The sequence below is a fragment of the Sceloporus undulatus genome, chromosome 7, assembly GCF_019175285.1.
Source record: "Sceloporus undulatus isolate JIND9_A2432 ecotype Alabama chromosome 7, SceUnd_v1.1, whole genome shotgun sequence".
Lineage (NCBI taxonomy): Eukaryota > Metazoa > Chordata > Lepidosauria > Squamata > Phrynosomatidae > Sceloporus > Sceloporus undulatus.
Genome location: NC_056528.1, coordinates 48892375 through 48914089, shown reverse-complemented (window position 1 = coordinate 48914089; position 21715 = coordinate 48892375). Strand labels below are relative to the sequence as shown.

Sequence of the window (21715 nt, the reverse complement as noted above, 5' to 3'; positions counted from 1 at the left end):
TGACTCATGTGCCAAGGCCTCTTTGTGCCATGAACACTGATGTGCATTAGGGCACTTCTGATGCACTTCCAGGTAGAAAGTACCAAAGTGCAACAGGGGAGCCCAAAGTACATCAGAAATGCCTGATGCACATCAGAGGTGCCCAGTGCATATCAGTGTCCAATAGTGTAAGAAGTGCCCAAGGCACATCAGAGATGTCCTGGACTTTTTAAAGGAGATAATGTTTAATGTACTGTACTACATAAAATGTTAGAGCCAGTATGGTGTAATGTTTGAGTGTTGGACTAGGACTCAAGACCAGGATTCAAATCCTGCCAGCCGTGGAAATCCACTGGTATGTACTATTTTATGTAGTACATTAAACATCCCCCCTTTAAAAAGTTTAAGACATCTCTGATGCACCCTGAGCACTTCTTACACTATTGGACACTTGTGTTGTGCACTTCTGATGTGCATCAGGCACTCCTGTTACACTTTGGTACTTTGAACCTGGTGCCCGGAAGTGCATCAGAAGTGCCCTAATGCACATCTGTGCTCATGTATTAAATGAATAATCCATGATGCTAGCTTCCACAGCATGGTATAATGGTTTGAGTGTTGGACTATGACTTTGGAAACCTTGGGCAAGTCACACACTCTCAACCTCAGAAGAAGGAACAAATCTTTCCAAGAGGACCCAGCCTTAGGGTTTCTGTAAATCAGAAACAATTTGGAGGCACAAAGCAACAACAATGTTTTATTTATCTGCGATTTAGAAAAGATCAGAGGAATGCAAAGTCTAGGGAAGGCTATCTTATCCTTTATGAAAATCTGTTTTTTCTTTTGTTTTGTGAGTAACCCATTATATTATTTTGGAGAAAAGATTAAAACCGACAAACCAATCCTGCTTCTTGCCTGGAGATGTTATGAGACGGAAACCAGGGCTCCAATGGTTTTATTTCTAGGGCGGAAATAAGTATGTGTCTATAGACAAAGATCGTTTTTTAAAAGACTATAAAATAACATTTACTGCAGGGTAAATATTACAGACAGGTTGCTAATTTTCTTCTCTACTTCTCTTCTACTTAAATAGCGTCTGTCATTGTATGATATCATGCCCTAGCATATTTTACATGAAATAAATGTACCTCTTCCACAATTCTATGCAAATAGATGGTTGGTGAGAAGATGGAAGATGCTGCTATAGTGGCGCACTGGTCAAGATCTCCCCAAGCTCTCCTATTTTTAGTTCCTTTCCATTTGAGAGAAATGTGCGAGTTCATCTTTACCTGCCAAACGGAGCACATTTCAAATTGGGTGTCCATGAAGGGCAAAGATTGCCCTTCAGTGCGTCCAAAACCCAGCTCCAAAATAAATCATTTGTGAGCATTAAAGGGATGAACTGCATCCAAATGATGTAGTCATCCAGGTTCCTTCAGTCTGGCATTGACTCCAGCTTTCCTTCAGTTGTCTTGCATATTTTTAAAGCCATCTTTCATGGGCTCCATAGAGAGAATGAGTCTCATTTAGGGGTACAATAATTGTGATGGGAATCCCATCTAATGCGGTTTGACACCACTTTAAGTGCTGTGGCGCCATCTCATAAAAGCCTTCTTTGCCAAAGAGTGCGGATGCCTTGCAAAACTACAAATCCTAGGACTCTATAGCAGTTAAAGGGGGTTCGAATTGCATTGTTTCTTTGGGGCAGATGGCTCCCCAAAGAATCTGGATCATAGAGGAGCCAATGGATAAGAACGTGCCAAAACACACTGCAGAAATGATCCAATTTGATACCGCTTTAACTGTTCTGGCTCAATGCTAGGAGATTCTGGGAACTGTAGTTTGGTGAGATATTGAGCCACTTCTGTCAGACAGCTCTGGTGCCACAACAAACTATAATTCCCAGGATTCCCTAGCACTGAGCCAGGGCACTCAAAGTGATCTCAAACTGGATTATTTCTGCAGTGTGTTTTGGATCCACGTTCTAATCCACATATTAGTTTGGGAGGTGTGTATCAGGTTAGTTTTCATCAGAAACCCCAGAGGTCAAATTACTCTGATATCCTTTTCTACCATGTGCATTTGGGGCTGTTGAAAAATACAGTCTGGAAAGCAGAATCCTGGAGTTCCTTGCCGGTTGATCTGATTTTAGGCCAGGAACTCAGCTGCTATGTCTTCCTCATCGGTGGTAGTTTGGGTACATTGGAAACCATGGGGGAAATGGCACAAAACGAATTGAAGGAAAGAGAAGCGGCAGTGAAGAGCACATGCTGCACACCTCTTAGGAATAATCCCATTCTTTGTGCAAAATTGAATGCCGATAAAATGAAACATTGGGCCGCAGAGAGCAGCAGCAGAATGGAACCAACCAGATCCATTCATCCTTGGTCTAAAGGCAGTTGAAACTAATCAAAGTCAAACCTTACCTTTGCTCGAAAATTGCCGTACAAAAGGCCCAAGACGATTCGCACTTGGCACGCGATTTTGCTTCACGGGGGTCCGATCTGCACTGCAGAATTAATGCAGTTTGACACCGCTTCAGCTTCCATGGCTCAATGCCATGGAAGTCTGGGATTTGCAGTATTGTGAGATATTTAGCTTTCTCTGTCAAAGTGCTCTGCCAGCATTGAGCCATGGCAGATACAGTGGTATCAAAACGGCATCATTTCTGCAGCGCGGATTAGACCTAGGGCTCAGAAACGTTCCTTTTTTGGACCACAACACCCAGAATCCCCAGACCAAAAGACCCGTGGCCCTGCTGGATGAGCAATTCTGAGACCGGTAGTCCAAATACCTATGTTTCCCAGCCCTGTGCTTGATGAAAGGTTTCACAACGCAATGCACCAAATACAAAGGTAGGAAAACAGAGTCGAAATTCATCCCAATTAAGAGGAAGGTTTTCAGCAGTGTCAAGAAACCGCTCCGTCTTTTGACAGTTTTATCCACAACGCCTGCGATCATTTCGGCTCGTTTGCTGCGATTGCTTCCACCATTCACTCTTGACTCTGGTTTCTGCTCAATAACATCATTCGGGTGATAAATCCATGCCAACTGTGCCATCGTTTCTTGCTCAAGGCAGGATCCCTAATCGGCTAGGAGCATTTCATGTTACAATACAAGGCAAGAAGTGCAAGAAGCAAAGGAGAACAGGTTTCTATCCATTGACCGCTATTTCTGCCCAAAGCTTCAATTGGGACCACATTCAACACTGGCCACATTTCTTCTAGCGGAGGGATTTCCTTAAGCATTGTCTCAGATGTGCGTCTTCTGTATTTCTTCTTGCAAAGCCTTCTGCATCAAAGACAGGAACCATTTGACCTAAAAATAATCCCTGACAGATAACTGTACAGATTTTCTTTTGGGGCAAATTGTTCCGTAACCCAAATGTTCTCGTTGCCAAGATATCGGTGGCTTTGAAATTATTATGTTTTATACCAGGTAGCAAGGCACTGGCTCCATTCAGAGTTTGGAAAAGTTATTGTTGGAGGGACTACAACTCCCAGAATCTTTCAGGAATGCTGGCCGGGCGATTCTGGGGATTGCAGTCCAAAAAAGATATCTTGGGGAAATCCTTTTTGGTTTGCAACTTTCATCAGCTGCTGCCACATTGCAGGAATAAAGTAGTTTGACACCCTTTTGATTTCCTGTTGTATGGAGTCCTGGGATTTGTAGTTTGCTGAGGCACCAGAGCTCTCTGGCAGCAAAGGCTACGTATCTCACGAAACTACAAATCTGAGCATTCAAAAACACTGAGCCACGGTAGTGCCAAACTGCTTTCTTCCTGGTCGCAGATTCCAGGAGTTGTAGTCCAAGCAATACAGTTCCCACAATCTTATTGTGTCTGAATAACGCCACCAACACCCTTTGCCTGCGTTCCCCCAAGGCAATATCTAAAACTGGTTGCATAGCGAACGGCCAACTGTCTAATAGCTTTCGACAGAAAACAGGAAGAAGAGTCACTCTTACGTTCCCTTTCTCCTCTTCTACCGTTTGACTCAGAGATGAAGGAGGGGTTGCTTTTGTTTAGCCTGGGCGCGATGATGGGTCCTTCAGGAACCTTCAGTCCTGGAACACTGTCTTCCTTGTCAGCCTCCGCAGATTAACCAGGGGGGCCATTTTTTAATCTCATTGCTTCCTTTGGCAGATTAGAGAAAGCTTGCAACTCAACTGGTCACAGCACACTATGATCCTTTTGGAAGGAGAGCTAACATTCAGCAGATCTTTGGTGTTCATGACCTCTTGACTGAGCCATCAATATGCTCCATGCTAAGGACAGACAGAATCTGCAATCCAGTTGAAGAAAGATATCACAGTATTAGATAGATAGATAGATAGATAGATAGATAGATAGATAGATATTGTTTATTACTGTTTATTACTATTTATTATTGTTTATTGTTGTTTATTTAGCCCTAGACCAGTAAAAGTTGCTCCAAAGACAACTAAATAGTTACAAACTGCAAAAAACAAAACAAAAACAAAAACTTAAATATACAAATATATAATGATCAGAGAAGCAATGTTTCTGAGTAATAAAGCTATAGGTATTGTGTTTATCCTCAATCATCTATCCAGAAACATCCGTACAAATATACGTAAAACACAAATATAATGGCATACAATGACATATTAAAAACTAGTCAGAGCTGCAAAGTTGTTTAAGTGCTAAAGGTTTCACAGAGATGACAACTCTTATGTGTTGAATATAGCTATAGTATTGCATTACAGCTATATGTATTGCATTACCAGAGTATTATTCTCGCCATTAGAAAAACAGAGTGACCATTCAAGAGTGCAGCTAATAGGAGTAAAAGAAGGCATTGCCCCTCAGTAAGAAACCTGACCCCACAAATGAAATTCTCCTTGATCCCTCAAATTTCTGTCACTGCAATGGAGTATTTAAAAATATGGTTTAGGCATATGGTAGCATCCTGAAAGTACAAGGAAGCTTATATCTACATGTATATATATATATTTTTAATGCAACAGGACTCATCTTTGAAGCATCAACAGTTGTGTATGTAAATTTGTTTTCAACTTTGGCACATGTGCCAACACCATACAGACGCACTCAATGCTTCATCAGAGACAAATATGTTTAGTAATCTCATCCTTTGAAATTCAAGGCTGCGTCAGTCTGGAAAATCAGTATGCAAAGGGATCTGGTAGCACCTAGTCTTGAAGATGCTACAAGGGCCTCATTCCCACTTACAAATGAATCGGTTTGCGATCCAAATCGATGGATCGATTCAAAAGCGGAGTGTGGGTCGCACTACATTTGCCCCAATCACATTTTTCCCTTTTAAAATAACCCACTTGTGGTTCACATTCATGAATGAATCGATTCAAAATGGACCCGCTCCAGCCGGCCGAAGGGCAAATTTAAAGCGATTCCAATCCGCATCTGGTTCACACTTGCGCAGAATCAAGTTATCAAAAAACACATGGGAAACATCACTGTCAAAAAGACGTGAGTTAAATGGGTCTAGCGCATGGCCCCCCTCTCCACAATGATTCGCTTCAGCAATTCGGTTCAAGTGGGAACCAGGGTCATTTGAACCAGTTCAAACCGATTTGCAATCCAGTTTAAAAGGTAGTGGGAATCAGGCCAAGATCTCTTTGCATATTGGCCTTTGAAAGTTACCTTTATGGAGGGGTTTCAGATGCCCTCCACCTTTCATAGCATTATTGCCTTTTCTAGTGAGTGATGTCTTCTCATGATGTGACTAAAGTACAATAGGCTTAATTTAGTCATCTTGGCTTTTAGGGAGAACTTAGGCTTGTCAAAAAAGGGAGTTACATATAGATGCTGGATCTAAGTAGTTTAGGCAGAACAGAAGACGTTCCAGCCACAAAATTATGGAATCATGTGCAATGGCGGTTCCTGTCATACAACGAGTCCCATGGCTTTCTGGTGCCCGTTGTGCAATGGCTCCCATGGTAAAAAGGCTATGCTCTTGACTTCATTTGTGGAACGGTCCCAGAGAATAGCTGGGTCTCTGCTTCCCTCCTGAGAATACAAGCCTTGAGCAACATCGCAATTCACCTTTACATGCTCATAAGTCAGTTTGCAATGACGCAAAGACCTAACAGGATCTCAGCCAGCCTCTATTGCCAACAATGCTACTGCAGTGTTTTTGATTCATGATCTCTGTGTTTTGCAGTTGTTGTAGCAATAGAAGTTGCACTCCCAAACACAAATGTCTTTCTCAGAAAGGGGAGCTTCTGACGTCTGTCATAGCATGGCTCAGGTTGTTGTTGTGGTTGTTGTTTTTGTTTTGACAGATTGATTGGTGGGACGTAAAATAAGAAAGGTTGAGAACAATTGCTGTAGAGGACAGTCTTCCATCATGAGCGCTGAAGTGAGGTGCAATTGCCTGTCCAAGTGGTTTCTAGAGTTCAGAATTTGATCGATGAGATACAAAGCTTTCCGAATATGTTTTTAAACAAGTGGTCATGCTAGCTGGGGGAATTCTGGGAGTTGTAGTCCGATAACCATTGCTATGCCACTGCTGAGGTTCCATATTGTCCTTCAGGGTTCAGGTTCTGGTGAGACACTATATTGTTGGGAAGCAAAATGTGATGAACTGATCTTGCTTCTTGGGCTTCGTAGGCTTTCCTACTGGAAGGGTGCTTTGCATTAGTGCTAGAAGCCACCGTTTTGCTTTCCCTGGTTGTGGAACATCACTCCAGAGCATTATGGGAAAGCAAAATGGCAGCTGCCAGGCTTTACATCACCGCTAGAAGCCACTGTTCGGCTTTCCCATGTTGATGGTTGTGGGACACCATTCCAGGAATCCAGGGCATTGTGGGAAAGCAAAATGGCAGCTGCCAGCCAGAGTCGGCTTCAGCACCAGGACCTTTGGCAACGGCTCAAAGAATCCTCATATTGATACCATTTGGGCCAGTCTTTGACAAGTTGCCTTTTTTGGCCAGGCTGATTTGGGGGTTCTTGTCTAAAAATAGGAAACTTCTCTATGATCTGCCTTTTTTTTTCAGTTGGGAAATGTTAATGAAAGACAGCTTTGGAATGATTTGCATTAAATGACGCTGGCGGTGGAGGTACTTTTGCGCGCGTCAAAATTAGAACAATGATTAGGAGAAGCCATTAAAAATGGCAAGGAGACACAATGATCCCGTAGCTCTTCTCTTCAGGAAAAGGGCGAGCCAAGGAGGGTGATTCATCAGGAAACCATTAGGGATTCCGGTCAGAAGAGCCATCTTGATTTCTGACTGCAGCGGCGGAGCGCTCATTGTTTTACCATAATCCCCTGTTGCTTCCCCACCCGCTTCTTCTCCGCTGTCCTTCTCCGAGGGTTATCAATCTGTCATGGCAAAGCTATGATTCATCCAGACCCCAAATGAGCCAGCCCAGAGACTGAGCCTTGCAAGACTGATTGCCATTTTGGAGCCACGATGCCTGCATGCTCTTTGCTGGTTTGAAAAAGCTCAGTATGAACCCTGATGCTGAATGACAAGGAGGCGACTAAAACAAAGCAAGGATCCCCTTGCCTGGGTGCTTCAGATTTTCTCTTCCAAGGCAAGAGGTATCTTACTGTAATCCCAGATGCATACTGGTAATGTTTATAGGGCAGTCCTTCCTCTTGCTCTTGCTCTTCAACAGGAGTGGACAAAAGGTGGCCCATATTTATTTATGGCTAAGTGCTCTTTTCCTTTGTGCTGCCATCCAGCTCATCATCCTGGAAGTAGGTAACTAGTGCCATAGGATCTTGTCCTGGGATCACATCTTTCTAAATAACTTACATGCAGATGACACCAAATTGTGTGTGAGGGAACTAATATCCCAAATGTGTGTGTGTGTGTGTGCCTTCAAGTCGCCTATCAATTTATGGCGACCCCATGAATTCCATAGGGTTTTCTTAGGCAAGGAATCCTCAGAGGTAGTTTTGCCAGCTGCTTCCTCTGAAATATAGCCTACAGCACCTAATATTCAATGGTGGTCTCCTTTCCAAGTACTAACTAGGGCTGATCCTGGTTAGCTTCCAAGATCAGACAGGAGCTGGTGCCTTGAGGGTATGTAGACAGGAACAGAATTCAAAATTACCTTGGCAGGTTGGAGAGCTGGGCCAAAGCTAACAAAATGAGTTTCAAGCAGGGATAAATGCAAAGTATTGCATTAAGGCAGGAAAAAATAAATGCACAAATATCGGGTGTATGACACACGGCTTGGAAGTAGCACATGTGGAAAGGATCTAAGGCTCTTAGTAGCCTACAAGCTAAACATGGGTCAAACAGTGTGGTGCAGTGCCCAAAAGCCAGTTCAATTCTAGGCTGCATCAATGGTGCCCAGGTCGAGGGACATAGTAGTGCTGTTCCATTTTGTTTGGGTCAGGTCTCACTTGGCATACCATGTCCAGTTTTGGACATCACCATTCAATAAGGATATGGACACACTGGAACATGTCTGGAAGGTGGTGACCAAAATGATGAATGGTCTGGAAACCAAGCCTTATGAGGAATGACGTGGGGAGCTGGGTATGTTTCGCTAGGAGAAGAGCAGACTGAGAGGTGACATGATCACTGTCCTTCAAGATCTGAATGAATGTGATGTAGAAAATGGCGCAAGCTGCTCCAGAAACTAGAACACAAACCAATGGATTCAAATTACAAGAAAAGAGATGCCACCAATACCTTAGAAAGAAATATTTTTCTTTTCTGTAAGAACCGTTTGCAGAAAAGGTTGCCTCAGAGATGGGTGGGCTCTCCTTCTTTGGAGGTGGTTAAACGGAGGTTGGATGGGTATCTTTCAGGAGTGCTTTCATTGTGTATTTCTGCATGGCAAAATGGGGCTGGATTGGATGTCCCTTATGGTCTCTTCTCACTCTGATTCCTTACCCCTCTAAAGCATGTCCAAGAACACTGATCCATTTTTTCCCAAGGCATAATTTACCAGCCACTGGTACCAAGAAACAGGCGCCACCTTCTTGGGGTAAAGGGATGAGTTGAATATAGGCATTAGCAGAACGCACTGTTTGAACTGAGACGGGGCCAGGCTCTTGTTCGTTGCTGTGGGTTGGCTAATGGAATCTACCTGGAGTGTAAGAGGCTGCCTGCTGCAATCCATGAGTCATTTGTAAATGAAAACGTTTTGCAGAGCAAGGAGAGGAAACACGATGACATCTGGGCAAATGTGTCTGACCATGTTCATCTGCCATTTGTCTGAATAAACCCATCGGGAGGCTATACTGCCCAGGTGTTTTCAATAATGCTTGCCTTCATTGAACAACCATATTTCCTTGTCTCTTTCTTTAGTAAATAGTTGTTCTAATTTAACAAACTGTAGCTCATTGGCTTCAGACATACACCTTACACTAGGATGGCCTCAAGGCCATATTGGCCCAGTACAGACTGGGGCCGATTTTAGGGCTTGGAGGGCTGGGCGTCCATATGTGCCCAGCCCTACTAGTGGCGCCCATGTGCCATCTTGCCATGGAACCCACCCACATGGGGAGCATAACAATGATGCGTGGGGCTCTGAGAGGCCAAATGGCGCTCGCTGGAAACAGAGGCATCATGGCACGTGAACGCCATTATGGCGCTCCTAAAAAGAACTCGCTCTAGGCAGCTTCTTTTTAGGGAGTGCGTAGGTGCTACGCCATGCGGTTGGCGAGGCACCAACAAGGGACAAAGATGGGCGGCATGGAGCCACCCATCTGTATCCCCCCCCTTGTGACCAACAAGACCATTTTCTGTACACACAATGGAGAATCACATCTTCATAAGCCTCAAACCAATGCTCCCTTAGCAGCATAAATACCCACATGTGGACATACGCAACGACAGCATTATGTAACCCCCATGTAGAATAGCAATTTTGTCTAATGCATGTCAGTGACTGGGTGCTGTTGCACAATACACAGTTTTAAAAAATGCACAACCACAAAGGAAAGCATAGGATGCAGAGCCACAACATATAATGACAGTGTAAAGCATAGGATTCAGAACTGCAATGTGTAATTGTAATGCAAAGCATAGGGTGCACAACCACAATGCACAACAGATGAACATGCTGTCTGCACAACTCTGTTTCTGCTGCTATCAGCAAAATACTGTATGTCTCTTGTGCAATGGTGAAATTTTGGCTCCAAATCTGTAGCATGATTTATGTGCACATATGTCCCTAAGTGAATTCTGCCCATAGAGTGTCAATCTTTTGTAAAACAAGCCGCTCCACATATATGGAGTGAGATCCCACATAAGGGTTGAGTAGTATGAGGAGTAAGGAAGTGCTCCTACAGCACATGGAAAGGGACACCTCCATATATCAGGAACATTTATATGTGCATATGTCCTTAACAGAATTCCAGCCACTTACACAATGCATTTCTATTAAAAATACATTAATTAGTCGCTTGATACATAGTGTGCCAGTTTTCCGCAACTAACCTTTTTTAAAAAATGAAAAAGATTTCAAAGGACAAGCATTGTTTTTTCAAATGAAAATCCACTCTAAATGCCACCTGACATTTTAATCTTCCCAAAGTTACAAGGAAAAAAACAAGCGGCCATTACTCATCACTCAGCAAATGACAACGTGAATCGATACTCACCCTGCTCTTGTCACCCCCCAAAGAAACATGCCATAGGTAACATAATTACTTCCATCATGTTACTCCTCAGCGCCGACCTTACACTTTCCATTCTTTTCTTTTCTTTATCCAGAGAGCCATTTTCACACCTTGTGATGTGTGAAGTATCCCAAGGCTAGCATCTTGTTAGGATGTTATGGGCACATGAGTCCAGCTTAATGTATATATGCCCTATTTTGGATGGCGCACAGTAGACTACTCACTTGTCCATGCTCTCTGTCCAAAAATCTCCCACTGCCCAGCAGTTGTTAAGCAGCCCTCCTACTATCGTGAAGTCGAAGGCTTTCATGGCCGGCATCCATAGATTTATGTAGCTTTTTTAGGCTCTGTGGCCATGTTCTAGAAGAGTTTATTCCTGACGTTTCGCCAGCATCTGTGGCTGGCATCTTCAGAGAACACTGGCATGGAAGAGAGTTCGGTATATATACAATGGCAAGGCCTCCTACTATCATTTATGAGTGAAGGGACTGGAAGACGCAATGCAGACCAGGAAGATCTGACTGTCGTGGGCTCTTGGGGGAAGGAAATTATGGTTGCACTTCATTTGAGGTTGCATCCTCATTTCTTTTCTCCTCCAAGCCAAGACCATCAGCTTCTCCGTGGTCTGAATAACCTCTCCATTCCCTCCTTTCTCTGCCAATAAGCAACAGCATCAGGGTCTGCTGCCAGGGCTTGACAGCTAGCAGGTGGAGGGAGGATGTGGACTTGCATATGCAGAGCTATGCGCCTCTATGAGATCTCAGCCTAAGTTTGATTAATACTTTCGTTGCCGATGGAGTACGGTGCATAATTTATCTGGTTGGCCCCAGGGATGCCCACAAGCCAGAACTGTTCTGTAATCTTAAACAGTTTGGATAAGAGGGAAGAGCCATCCATCTGTATTAGCAGTGACAGAGGGAAAGATTGTACATTCGGATAATTGAAGAGGTTTTGAATAATTACGTTTTATGGTGGTAGGGAACTCTGTTGTATTTGAGCTAGGGATATAAAAAACAATATCTGCAAATGTTGCTGCCCTCAACAAGAAACGATAGCAGAGATCCTACTTCTTGGGTGTAATGCAAATCTGCAGTTGCACTGTTAAGTGATGGTTGCACTGCACCACACTGAACACTGATATTGCGCAACTGATTGTTTATCTGCAAGTGTGTTCACTGTTTCCACAATCCCAGTGAATCAAAAGGATATGTGGAAGGCATTGATGTTGCACACTATCCATAAGTTCACAGATGCGGATGTAGCGGTTACACTTGTGGAAATCCACATCCCCTCTCTCTCTGGCTTTGCTTCGCGAACGAAGATTCAGGAAGGACTCATCTCGCACTTTGTACAAGCAGTGCGTTGGTGACTAAAAAGGCCAATCCGGGATAAACAGGTCCGGTTGCAGAAAGCACAGCGGAAAGTCTCCTTGGGTGATGTTTCCAAATTGCAATTTTTTCTCTGTGTTGTTTCTCTTCAAGACTCGCTCGCTGTGAGCTTTTGAAAAAGGCTGCAGCATCGTGAATAGTGCGTCTCCATGCCTCCCGATGCGAGGCCAGGGCAGACCATTGTTGGTGATCAGTTTGGCCAAGCCTGAGATGATCACCAACAATGGTCTGCCCTGGCCTCACATCAGGAGGCATGGAGACACACTATCCACAATGCTGCAGCCTTTTTCGAAAGGAAATCCACATATGAAACTGCGAATTGACTACAAATGTTACTGTATGGGAAAGTATGGCCACATGCACTTGTGTACTTAGTGGGTACATAAAACCTCAACGGGGTGCTAGCTGATACCTTGGTACCTTGAGACACCGTGTGGAAACCAAACTAGGTCCCTAGGGTTGGTCTCTTGATCAATGAAAGCTCAGCAAAAATCTCTTATTCCATCCTTTCTCTCCCTACTTCCTCCTCTTTATTTACTCATCCACTCATTGCTTTCTTGCTCACCATCTCCCTCCTTCACCCAGTGAGCTTGCAAAAGAAGGCATGGTCGCTCTTTCCAGAGATTCAAATTGCTTGGTTTCAGAAAGCTTTGGTTGAGGGGCCCATGAAATCAAGGCAAGGGCTTCAGATTGCCCACATCTGTTCCAAGGTATGGTTCTGCCTCAGGATTCAATACTGTAAAGCCATGTTCTCTGTGCTCTCCTTGTCTCTCATGTAGCTAAAATAGATCCACTGGGCCATTTCTTCTCTCCATCACAGCATAAGTTGTATAGATTCCTTGAGTTCAAATCTGCAGCAAGATAAAGGTAAAACGGAGATCTGGAAAAGAGGTCTAGATCTCCCATTACATGCAGTGATTCTGCTTGCTTGAATCAATGCATGCCAAGGAGGTCAAGTGGGAAGCAGCTTTCTATCGAGGCCACTCTCCAGACGAACGTTGCAAATGCAGGAGGATAGAGGGATTTTTTCCTTTCAAGAATTTTTTTGGGTCAACAAAATGGCTAGTTTCTATTATTTAAAAAAGCACCGCTTGACTATACCCTGCTGGGTCCTTTCAATTTATGAGCTTGTTTTGATGACACAGCTCAACCGAGACACTTCTTAACATTTTTGTAGAGAAGATGAATTCCCTGCAAAATACAGTCTTCCCGCAAATTTCCATTTCCCCCTTGCTCTTCATATCCTGGCTTAACAGGTCTGCCTAGATGGAGATGCTGGCTGCTTCAGTCCAGGGCGAAAGTACATTGTCTCCTTGCTCCTGATTATTGCGCATGTATAATTAATGCGTCGTAATTTTGCTGTTGCTAAAAAAAGGAGGAGGAGGGGAAGGGAACTGAACCAGGAACGGAGACCCGAAGTGTGGCTTTAACAGCATGCGCTCTTACCTAAAGCGTGAGAAACAGAAGAAACGGAATAGGAGGCATATTCAGCATTTTTGAGTACTCAATGCTCCGTCGTCCTTATTTTCTCAATGCAAAAACAGGCCAACAAGCCTGACCCATTTGGCGGAGTCACATGGGGAAACAATACATGTAATGTTCGCACTAGTCCTTCCTTCCTGATGGCAGAGGAAGAAAGATTAGAGAGCAGAACGAAAATGGTGTTAGGGATTGAATGGTGTTGCGCTAATAGTTTCGACAGCCATAGAGGTCCCTTAGCTCCTATGCGCCAGACTGGAAATGCATGCCTCCCAGCTGCCCTGATTTGATAGGGACAGTCCCATGTCTTCCACTGTGGAAAAGCAGTAGCAATAGCATTTACATTTCTATACCACTTGTCAGAGGGTGTTGTAGCCTTGTCCTTCCTGGTAGACTCAGGGAAAAGCAAACTGCTGCAGCCTCTGCTAGCTTAAATGTAGAGTACTGCACTGAGGGAGGAAAAATGAAATGCATAGATACAGGATGGGGGACACCTGGCTTAAGGAGACTTCTGTGTGTAAAAGGGATCTAGCAGTCCTAGTAGACCACAGGTTGAACATGAGTCAACAGTGCGATGCGGCAGTTAGGCTGCATCAATAGAAGTATAGTGTCTAGATCAAGGGAAGTAATAGTACCACACTATTCTGCTTTGGTCAGACCTCCCCTGGAATATTGTATCCAGTTCTGGGCAAAACAATTAAAGAAAGGATGTTGAGAAACTGGAGCCATGTGTCCAAAGGAGGGTGACCAAAATGGTGAAGGGTCTGGAAACCAAGCCCTATGAGGAACGACTTAGGGAGCTGGGGATGTTTAGCCTGGAGAAGAGAAGGTTAAGAGGTGATATGAGAGCCCTGTTTAAATATTTGAAGGGATGTCATACGGAGGAGGGACCAAGCTTGTTTTCTGCTGCTCCAGAGACTAGGACCCAATGGAGCAATGGATGCAAAGTATAGGAAAAGAGATTCCAGCTCAACATTCGGAGGAACCTCCTGAGAGTAAGGGCTGTTTGACAGTGGAATAAACTCTCTCGGAAGATGGTGGCATCTTCTTCTTTGGAGGTCTTTAAACAGAGGCTGGATGGCCATCTGTTAAGGATGCTTTGACAGAATGGGGTTGGACTGGATGGCCCTTGGGTCTCTTCCAACTCTAGGATTCTATGACTCTATTATTCTATTTAGTGAACACACTCTAATGTTGCTTGGCCACACTTGTCTCAATTTCCATGTGTGAAATGTTGGAGGGAATGCAGAAGCAGACCAGACTAAGAAGATGGACTGCATCCCAGCCTCACTGACATGGATAACCTTAGTCTGCACTGCTTTTTCAACAGAGATAGCCAATGCTGAAATAATTTCTTCTGGCTGAGCAGCTGGGATCCCACTGGTTGGGTTGCAGCTACGTTGAGTGCATTTGGTGGTCCATTGAGGTTCTCTTTTCCTTTTCCTTACAAACTTCTGGTTTAAGCGCATTTCTGTGATCATGATCTTGAAGGGGAAAGCCTATTGCCATGGTTCTAAGTGATGTGCCTCAGAACCATACAACTTTAAGTCACTGGGGGTTGTGGTTCAGTGACCAGCGAGTAATTCAATTGCCTTCCAACTGTGAATTGCACTTTTGGTGATTATTGCTCTTTTCTGAAGGCTGAGATGGGGGTTGGAGGGAGGATTCTCAGCCCGGCTTATGTCCCCTTTTGCTTCATTTCCTCCCAAAGGCCAAAAGAAACGGTTTGCTTAGAAGATGAGGTTGCTGTTTTTAATGGCATCACACACAAACACACAGAGACCCATCCATCACTACCTCTCCCTCCTCATTTTCCTAAGTTAATTTTGAATGAATCTCGTGAATGAAATATGAACCCCTTTAATTTTTAATCAGGCAGTCAGATTTGCAAGTGGAAATCATTTCGCCGAAGACAGGCATGGCATGTGCTGGCCTATTTCTGAACGCATGCTCACAACCCCCTCCTGTTTTTCAAGTCTACAGAGAACCCAACCAAGTTCCTACATTATACTGGCATCATGTGAACCTGCTAGAACGTGAAACCCCATGATTGCGTTCGGATTGCCATTGGATTATACTCCCAATTCCCCTTTTCTGATAAACTCCTATGTTATTGCTCTTTGGAAGAAACGTTGTCTGAAAAACATCCCGCATTTGCGTCCCCCCCCCCCCCCCGAGTTTTAAATCCCATTTCTGCCTGGGATTTGTCTAGTGTGATAAGGTCCCTAGTCATGTTAGCCTGGAAAATCAGTATGCAAAGGAATGTTGTAGCACCTTTGAGACTAACCAAAAGAGAGAAGTCAGTAGCATGAGCTTCCATAGACGTCCATAGATGCATCTGAAGAAGTAGGCCCAAGTCTACGAAAGCTCATGCTGCCAACTTCTCTCTTTCAGTTAGCCTCAAAGGTGCTACAACATCCTGATGGTCTAAAGTGCTGGCTCTCTCTTGGCTTTGTACCATGGATAATTCTGCACTAAAACTTGGAACAGGTTTACTTACTACAGTCATGGAAGCTGCCAGCTGTCTCTGGTATGATCGGTAGTTGCCAACTTTTGATCCTCCAAATGATTTGGGCTTCAGCTCCCGTAATTCCCGACTGTTGGCCAAGTTGACTGGGGCTTCTGGGAGCTGAGGTCCAAAACAAACGGAGAACCGAATTAGTATAGATGGAACATTGAACCGACCCAGGGTTGCTCTTCCTTGAGGGTGTCACTCTGTGCATTCTCTCTTTTGCAATGTAATAATAATAATAATAATAATAATAATAATAATAATTTATATACCTTTCCAAAAGATCGAGCTTCTTCACACACCCGCTCTCTCTTCTCTCCTCTCTCTTTCCAGTTTGTTGCCCAACCCAACTGCCAGCAGCTGCTTGCAACGCTTTGGTACGATGGCTTCCCCGGATGGCGGCGGAAGCATTGGGCGGTCAAGCTCTTGACCTGCATCACCATTGGACTCCTGTTTCCAGTGCTTTCTGTGGCATACTTGATTGCGCCGAAGAGCAGGCTGGGACTGTTCATTAAAAAGCCATTTATCAAGTTTATCTGCCATACGGGCTCTTACCTTACCTTCCTCTTCATGCTCCTCCTCGCCTCGCAGCACATTGTCCGGACTGATCTCCACATGCAGGGACCTCCTCCCACCGTTGTCGAATGGATGATTCTCCCTTGGGTTCTAGGTAAGTCAATGAATGCAAAAAAGCATGTTGGGATTTAATGGGATTTGCATGCAGATCCATGTCGTACCGGAGACTGCTATTTCTATGCAAATCATATTGGCACACAAAGCGCAGAACGAACAGCTGTGGTCTCTTGTTTGTTGAACAAGAGTCCTGTTATGTCTTGGATGTAGACACTTCCCATTCATTCAATCTTTGTCTTTTTCTTAATTTTCCTCCTTTCATTTTCAGTAGATATGTTTTGTTTCTGAATAGGGACAATACAAGCAGCTAGGGATGTGAAAAATCATTTTTCCCTTGGTCTCAAAGAGGAAGGTCGTCTGAACGCATTGAGTCTTTCCACTGAAAAATTGTCAACTACAATGAGATTTTTCACATTTCTAGACTTTTTTTTGCACTTGAAAATATTCCAAAAACATATAAATTCAAAAATAACACACAAACACACACACCTTGATTTTGCTATTTTATATAAGGGACACCATTTTGCTATGCCATTGTATATAATGGGACTTGAGCGTTCATGGATTTTGGTATCCATGGGAGGCCCTGGAACCAAACCCCAGCAGATACCGCCATTGCCTTGAGTCCTTATATTGGGAGAAAGGTGGGATATAAGAAAACAAACAAACAAACAACAACAACAAGGGCCCACTGTATCACATTTTGCATATTTATATATACATACACTACACACACACACACCTTTACTATGTGTATTACTATATAGATTATATACCCTTGTAGTTCACGTTGTCCATTATACCGGTGCATGATTACAGAGTTGTACTGCATATAGCTTGCTGTTACATGATCATGGTTTCTATAGACCACTGCTATACCAGGATTGTTATAGTTAGTGCATGAACCGTTGCGGTTGTTTTCGAATTGCCCACTGCGCTAAAGTCGCCAGAGCGGAGAGAGCTCCTGTCCCTTTAATGCTCAGGTTGAAGAGGGAAAGGAACGCCCTCCAAGCTGTGATTCGCATGAAAAACCAAATCAATTATGCCACGCTCGCTGGTGCTTTTTCTCATCCGCTCTTCTCGGAGCTCACTCACACTTTCTAAAAATGAAGCCGAGGCTGAGGATTGGCAGCGCGGCCTCCAAAGGGACGGGCGTGCGCCACTGTGGAGCGGAAATGCGCTCTGCGGAGAGGCATGTGCCTGCAAGCAAACTGCTCCTGACCTGAGCCCGATTCCTTAACACTTCTCTCCCTGCCTTTGAGTTGAAATTGCACAAAAGCCTTTTGGGGGGAGAAACAGTGTGGATTTCAGGGGAAAATAATGAGATTGAGAACAAGGGATGCCAATCTTTGCACGGCTTCGGCGCCTTCTTGCACTGTTTTGGTGCCTTCTTGCAATTGCCATCTCTCTGTGCTCATTTCAGATGGGCAAAAGTACGGCGGGGTTCATGGATTGAACTGGGAATGCAAAAATAAAGCCTTTCTTGCAAATAAGGTTTTTTTTAAATGTCTTCCTCTTTAAAAAAAGGATAGAGAGGAAAAAAAGATGAACGGAAAGAACAGTCACGTTTGTTGCAGACAGCATGACAGTCACTATAGAAACGGTTCTAACAACAATTACTCGCAATAAATATAATATATTGGGTTCATCTACCGATTTGCTTGTGTCAGCAATGAAATTGGGGTAGAAGGGTAAAGGGAAGAAAAACTGGGGTTAGAATAGAAGAAATGTAATTTTAATGGGCGTGCTTTCACTTAGTTTTAATTTTACTGATCACTGAATTACGTTTTTAACTTTAGTGTGAGGTTAGGTTTTAGCTACGTTTTGCCTAACTGGGGTGTGTTCCACAGTAGAACATTAACAACAAAAAACAGCCATTTAAAAAACCACTTACACAAAGGAATAAGTAATACAAATATAAAACAAATGAAACAAATTCTCTAGATAGCAATACAAAAAACCAGTGCAGTATGATATAAAGCAATGGCCTTTTTGCATCTTTTCAAAGGCAGACACTCACTGCCATGACCCCAAGAAGAAGTCAAAAACGCAATTGGCTGCGTTGTTTATCCATATCCACAAACCGGTTCCAGCCATTTTTGGTGTCATACACATGTTTCAGTTTACCGTTGGAAGTGGTTGGACCCCTTTGTCCAATACAGAGCCGCTGCATTCAGTTCAAGATTGCAGAGGAATAGTTATGTATACTGCCCTATTGCGCATGTAGAGTTGCAGACTGCTGCACGTTGGTGTCAAGTAGCACACTCGGTTGTGCATTCAATTCTGTGTTCATTTGTGCATAATCCATTATCCAATGTTGCCATTCAACAGAAGGGCCATGCTGTCCTATTGTGCATGTAGAGTTGCAGGCTGCTGCACATTGGCGTTAGGTTGCACATTTGGTCGTGCACTCATTTCCACATTCATTTGTGCATATTCCATTGCCATTAAACACGAGGATCATGTAGCCCCATCAGTGTGCAATTCCACATGCACAGATTAACGCTCACAACCCAGGTAGGATATCATCCTTCATCTCCATTGAAAGCAGTCCTTTTGTAAATCTAGTGGCTCTCTCTAACCCTCTGAAGGATTCTATTGTGATAGAGATCAATCACAACAATATATTGTTACTGAGCAAATCCATCCCCATTTCTCAGTACATGAAAAGTGTAGCTAAGCTCAACCAGGACCATTAAGCCTGGTGTTTGGCTGGTGGAAGATATCGCTTTTGCGACTAATAACAAAGTTGTGGTACTGTGAACCAGCCTGCCCTGGATCCATGAAAATAGTGGCTTTCTGTCATCCGAGTCAAACTAAGCTGGGGATAAGGGAACTGTGTGGCCATTCCCTTTGCGAGTGTCTTGCTAATAAGGAATAGACGTGTCCCCAGAAAGTTTAATTGGAACTTAGCGGGCAAAGCCCAATTGCACTGTACTCTTTCATCTGGATATAAAAGGATGTTTAAAATTCTGAATATATAATAATAAAATAATAAATAAAATTTTTATTTATATCCCGCCCTTCCTACGATCAGGGCGGCTTACAACAGAGTTAAAAACAACAAGCCATATAATACAAAAAGATTAAAATACAAAAATATAAACCATACAATAAAATAACAGACAAAAAGCCCCATAGCCCAACCTCTTGGCCACGGAAGAGGAGGGAGGCCCACAGGATTTTATTCGGGGAATGCCTGTTGAAACAGGAAGGTTTTTAGGTCCTTCCTGAATAGGGCCAGGGTGGTAGACGAGTGGAGCTCGGTGGGCAGCGTATTCCAAAGGGCTGGGGCAGCCGTGGAGAATGTCCTCCGTGTGGTGGAGGATAACCTAGCCCCAGGCACCTTCAGTAATTGCTGCCCAGATGTTCTGAGGGTGCGAGGCGGAATGTACGGGGAGAGGCGGTCCTTTAGGTATCCTGGGCCCAAGCCATTTAGGGCTTTATAGGTAATCACCAACACCTTATATTGAGCTCAGAAGCGGATGGGCAGCCAATGGAGGTCTTTCAGCACCGGTGTTATATGGCTGGTCCTGGGAGCACCAGTGACCAGCCGGGCTGCCATATTCTGCACCATTTGCAGCTTCCGAGTTTGGTATAAGGGTTGCCCCATGTAGAGTACGTTGCAGAAATCCAGTCTCGAAGTTACCAGAGCATGTACAACAGTTTCTAGGTCCCTCTGGGCCAGGTATGGGCGCAGCTGGTGAATCAGCCGAAGCTGATAACAGGTGCTCTTGACCGTCGCATTCACCTGAGCTACACCTTTTATCTTTTATCACCTGAGATATACCTTTTATCCACTCCTTTCCTCCCCTCCCCTTTGAAGCCAGGGCTCAACTGCTTATCCTTGTACCCTCCCTTCTGTTTCAAGCCATATTTCATGCTCTCTCTTGGTAAACGGCTCAGAAAGCTGCATCATTACATTTGGCAGGGAAGAAGGCAAAGGAGAACAGCAAGTTGTTTCCAGGCCATTACTTTTCCAATGGCCTTTTCTTTACATCCCAATTTGCTCTTCTTCGGTGCCCAGCCGGTAATGGTGTCTCATGGAAATGAATTCTTTCTTTTCCTCCCTTCTTCCCACCTTCTTCTTCTCTGCAGGTTTTATTTGGGGAGAAATCAAGGAGATGTGGGACGGAGGCTTCAACGAATATGTTCATGACTGGTGGAACCTGATGGATTTTGCAATGAACTCCCTCTACTTGGCAACCATCTCCTTGAAAATTGTGGCGTATGTCAAGGTACCAGATACATGGAGCTTGTGTGTGTGGATGCTTTAGTGGCAACTTTCTCCATGATCATGATTTTCCCGCTCCTATTTCATGAATTTGGCCAGGTTTTAAGACCTTTGGTCCCACCACCATCACAGACACATTTGGTGAGGACCCAGGAGAGGGTCTTCTCGACAGCTGCTCTCAAGCTGTGACATTCCCTCCTGCAGCGGATTTGGGGTTCATCTATACCAGTGGTTCCCGAACTGGACTCTTTAAGAGATTTGAGACTTCAGCTCCTAGAAGCCTCAGCCATGTTGGCCAATAGTCAGGGATTCTGGGAGCTGAAGTCCCAAATCCCTTAAAGAGCACAGTTTGGGGAGCACTGATCTACACCGTAGAAGTAATGAAGTTTGACATGTCTTTAACTGACATGGTCCCGTCCTACAGAATTTGGTAGGATTTGTAGTTTGGCGGGGCACTCTTTGGCAGAGAAGGTTAAGGACCTTGTAAAGTTGCAAACCCCAGGATACTATAGGATGGAGATGCACCTATAAATGGCACCAACCTGCATTATTTCTACAATGTAGATGTGCCCTTGGTTGGCCTCTTCTCTCCTTTCCCTTTACCAGCATGCAAAGTTTGTATCTATTGGTTTATAATTTGTGTGTTAGAAGTGGTTTGAAATGAGGTTGTGTTTTTATCTTTTTCACTTTGTCTTACTTGCATTATATACTGTTCAAATCTCCTGTTTTAAATTGAACTGATGTTCTTTACAAATTTGTTTTGTGTGGGTGAATGGTTTTTGGGTTTTTTTTTGACAGCACCCTATTTTGTAAATGCTTGGATCTTGTACAAGAAGAAAGGCTGGATGATAGATAGATAGATAGATAGATAGATAGATAGATAGATAGATAGATAGATAGA

At 43.9% G+C, this 21715-nt stretch overlaps 1 protein-coding gene across 1 annotated transcript in view; it reads left to right on the top strand.

The window, feature by feature from the left end:
* TRPC5 (transient receptor potential cation channel subfamily C member 5) overlaps window positions 1-21715 on the top strand; it is a 112843-nt gene that overhangs the window by 64223 nt on the left and 26905 nt on the right. The window contains exons 4-5 of the mRNA XM_042479205.1: window positions 16281-16617; window positions 20679-20818. Coding sequence (XP_042335139.1) covers window positions 16281-16617; window positions 20679-20818 — 477 coding nt within the window. The remainder of the gene's footprint in view (window positions 1-16280; window positions 16618-20678; window positions 20819-21715) is intronic.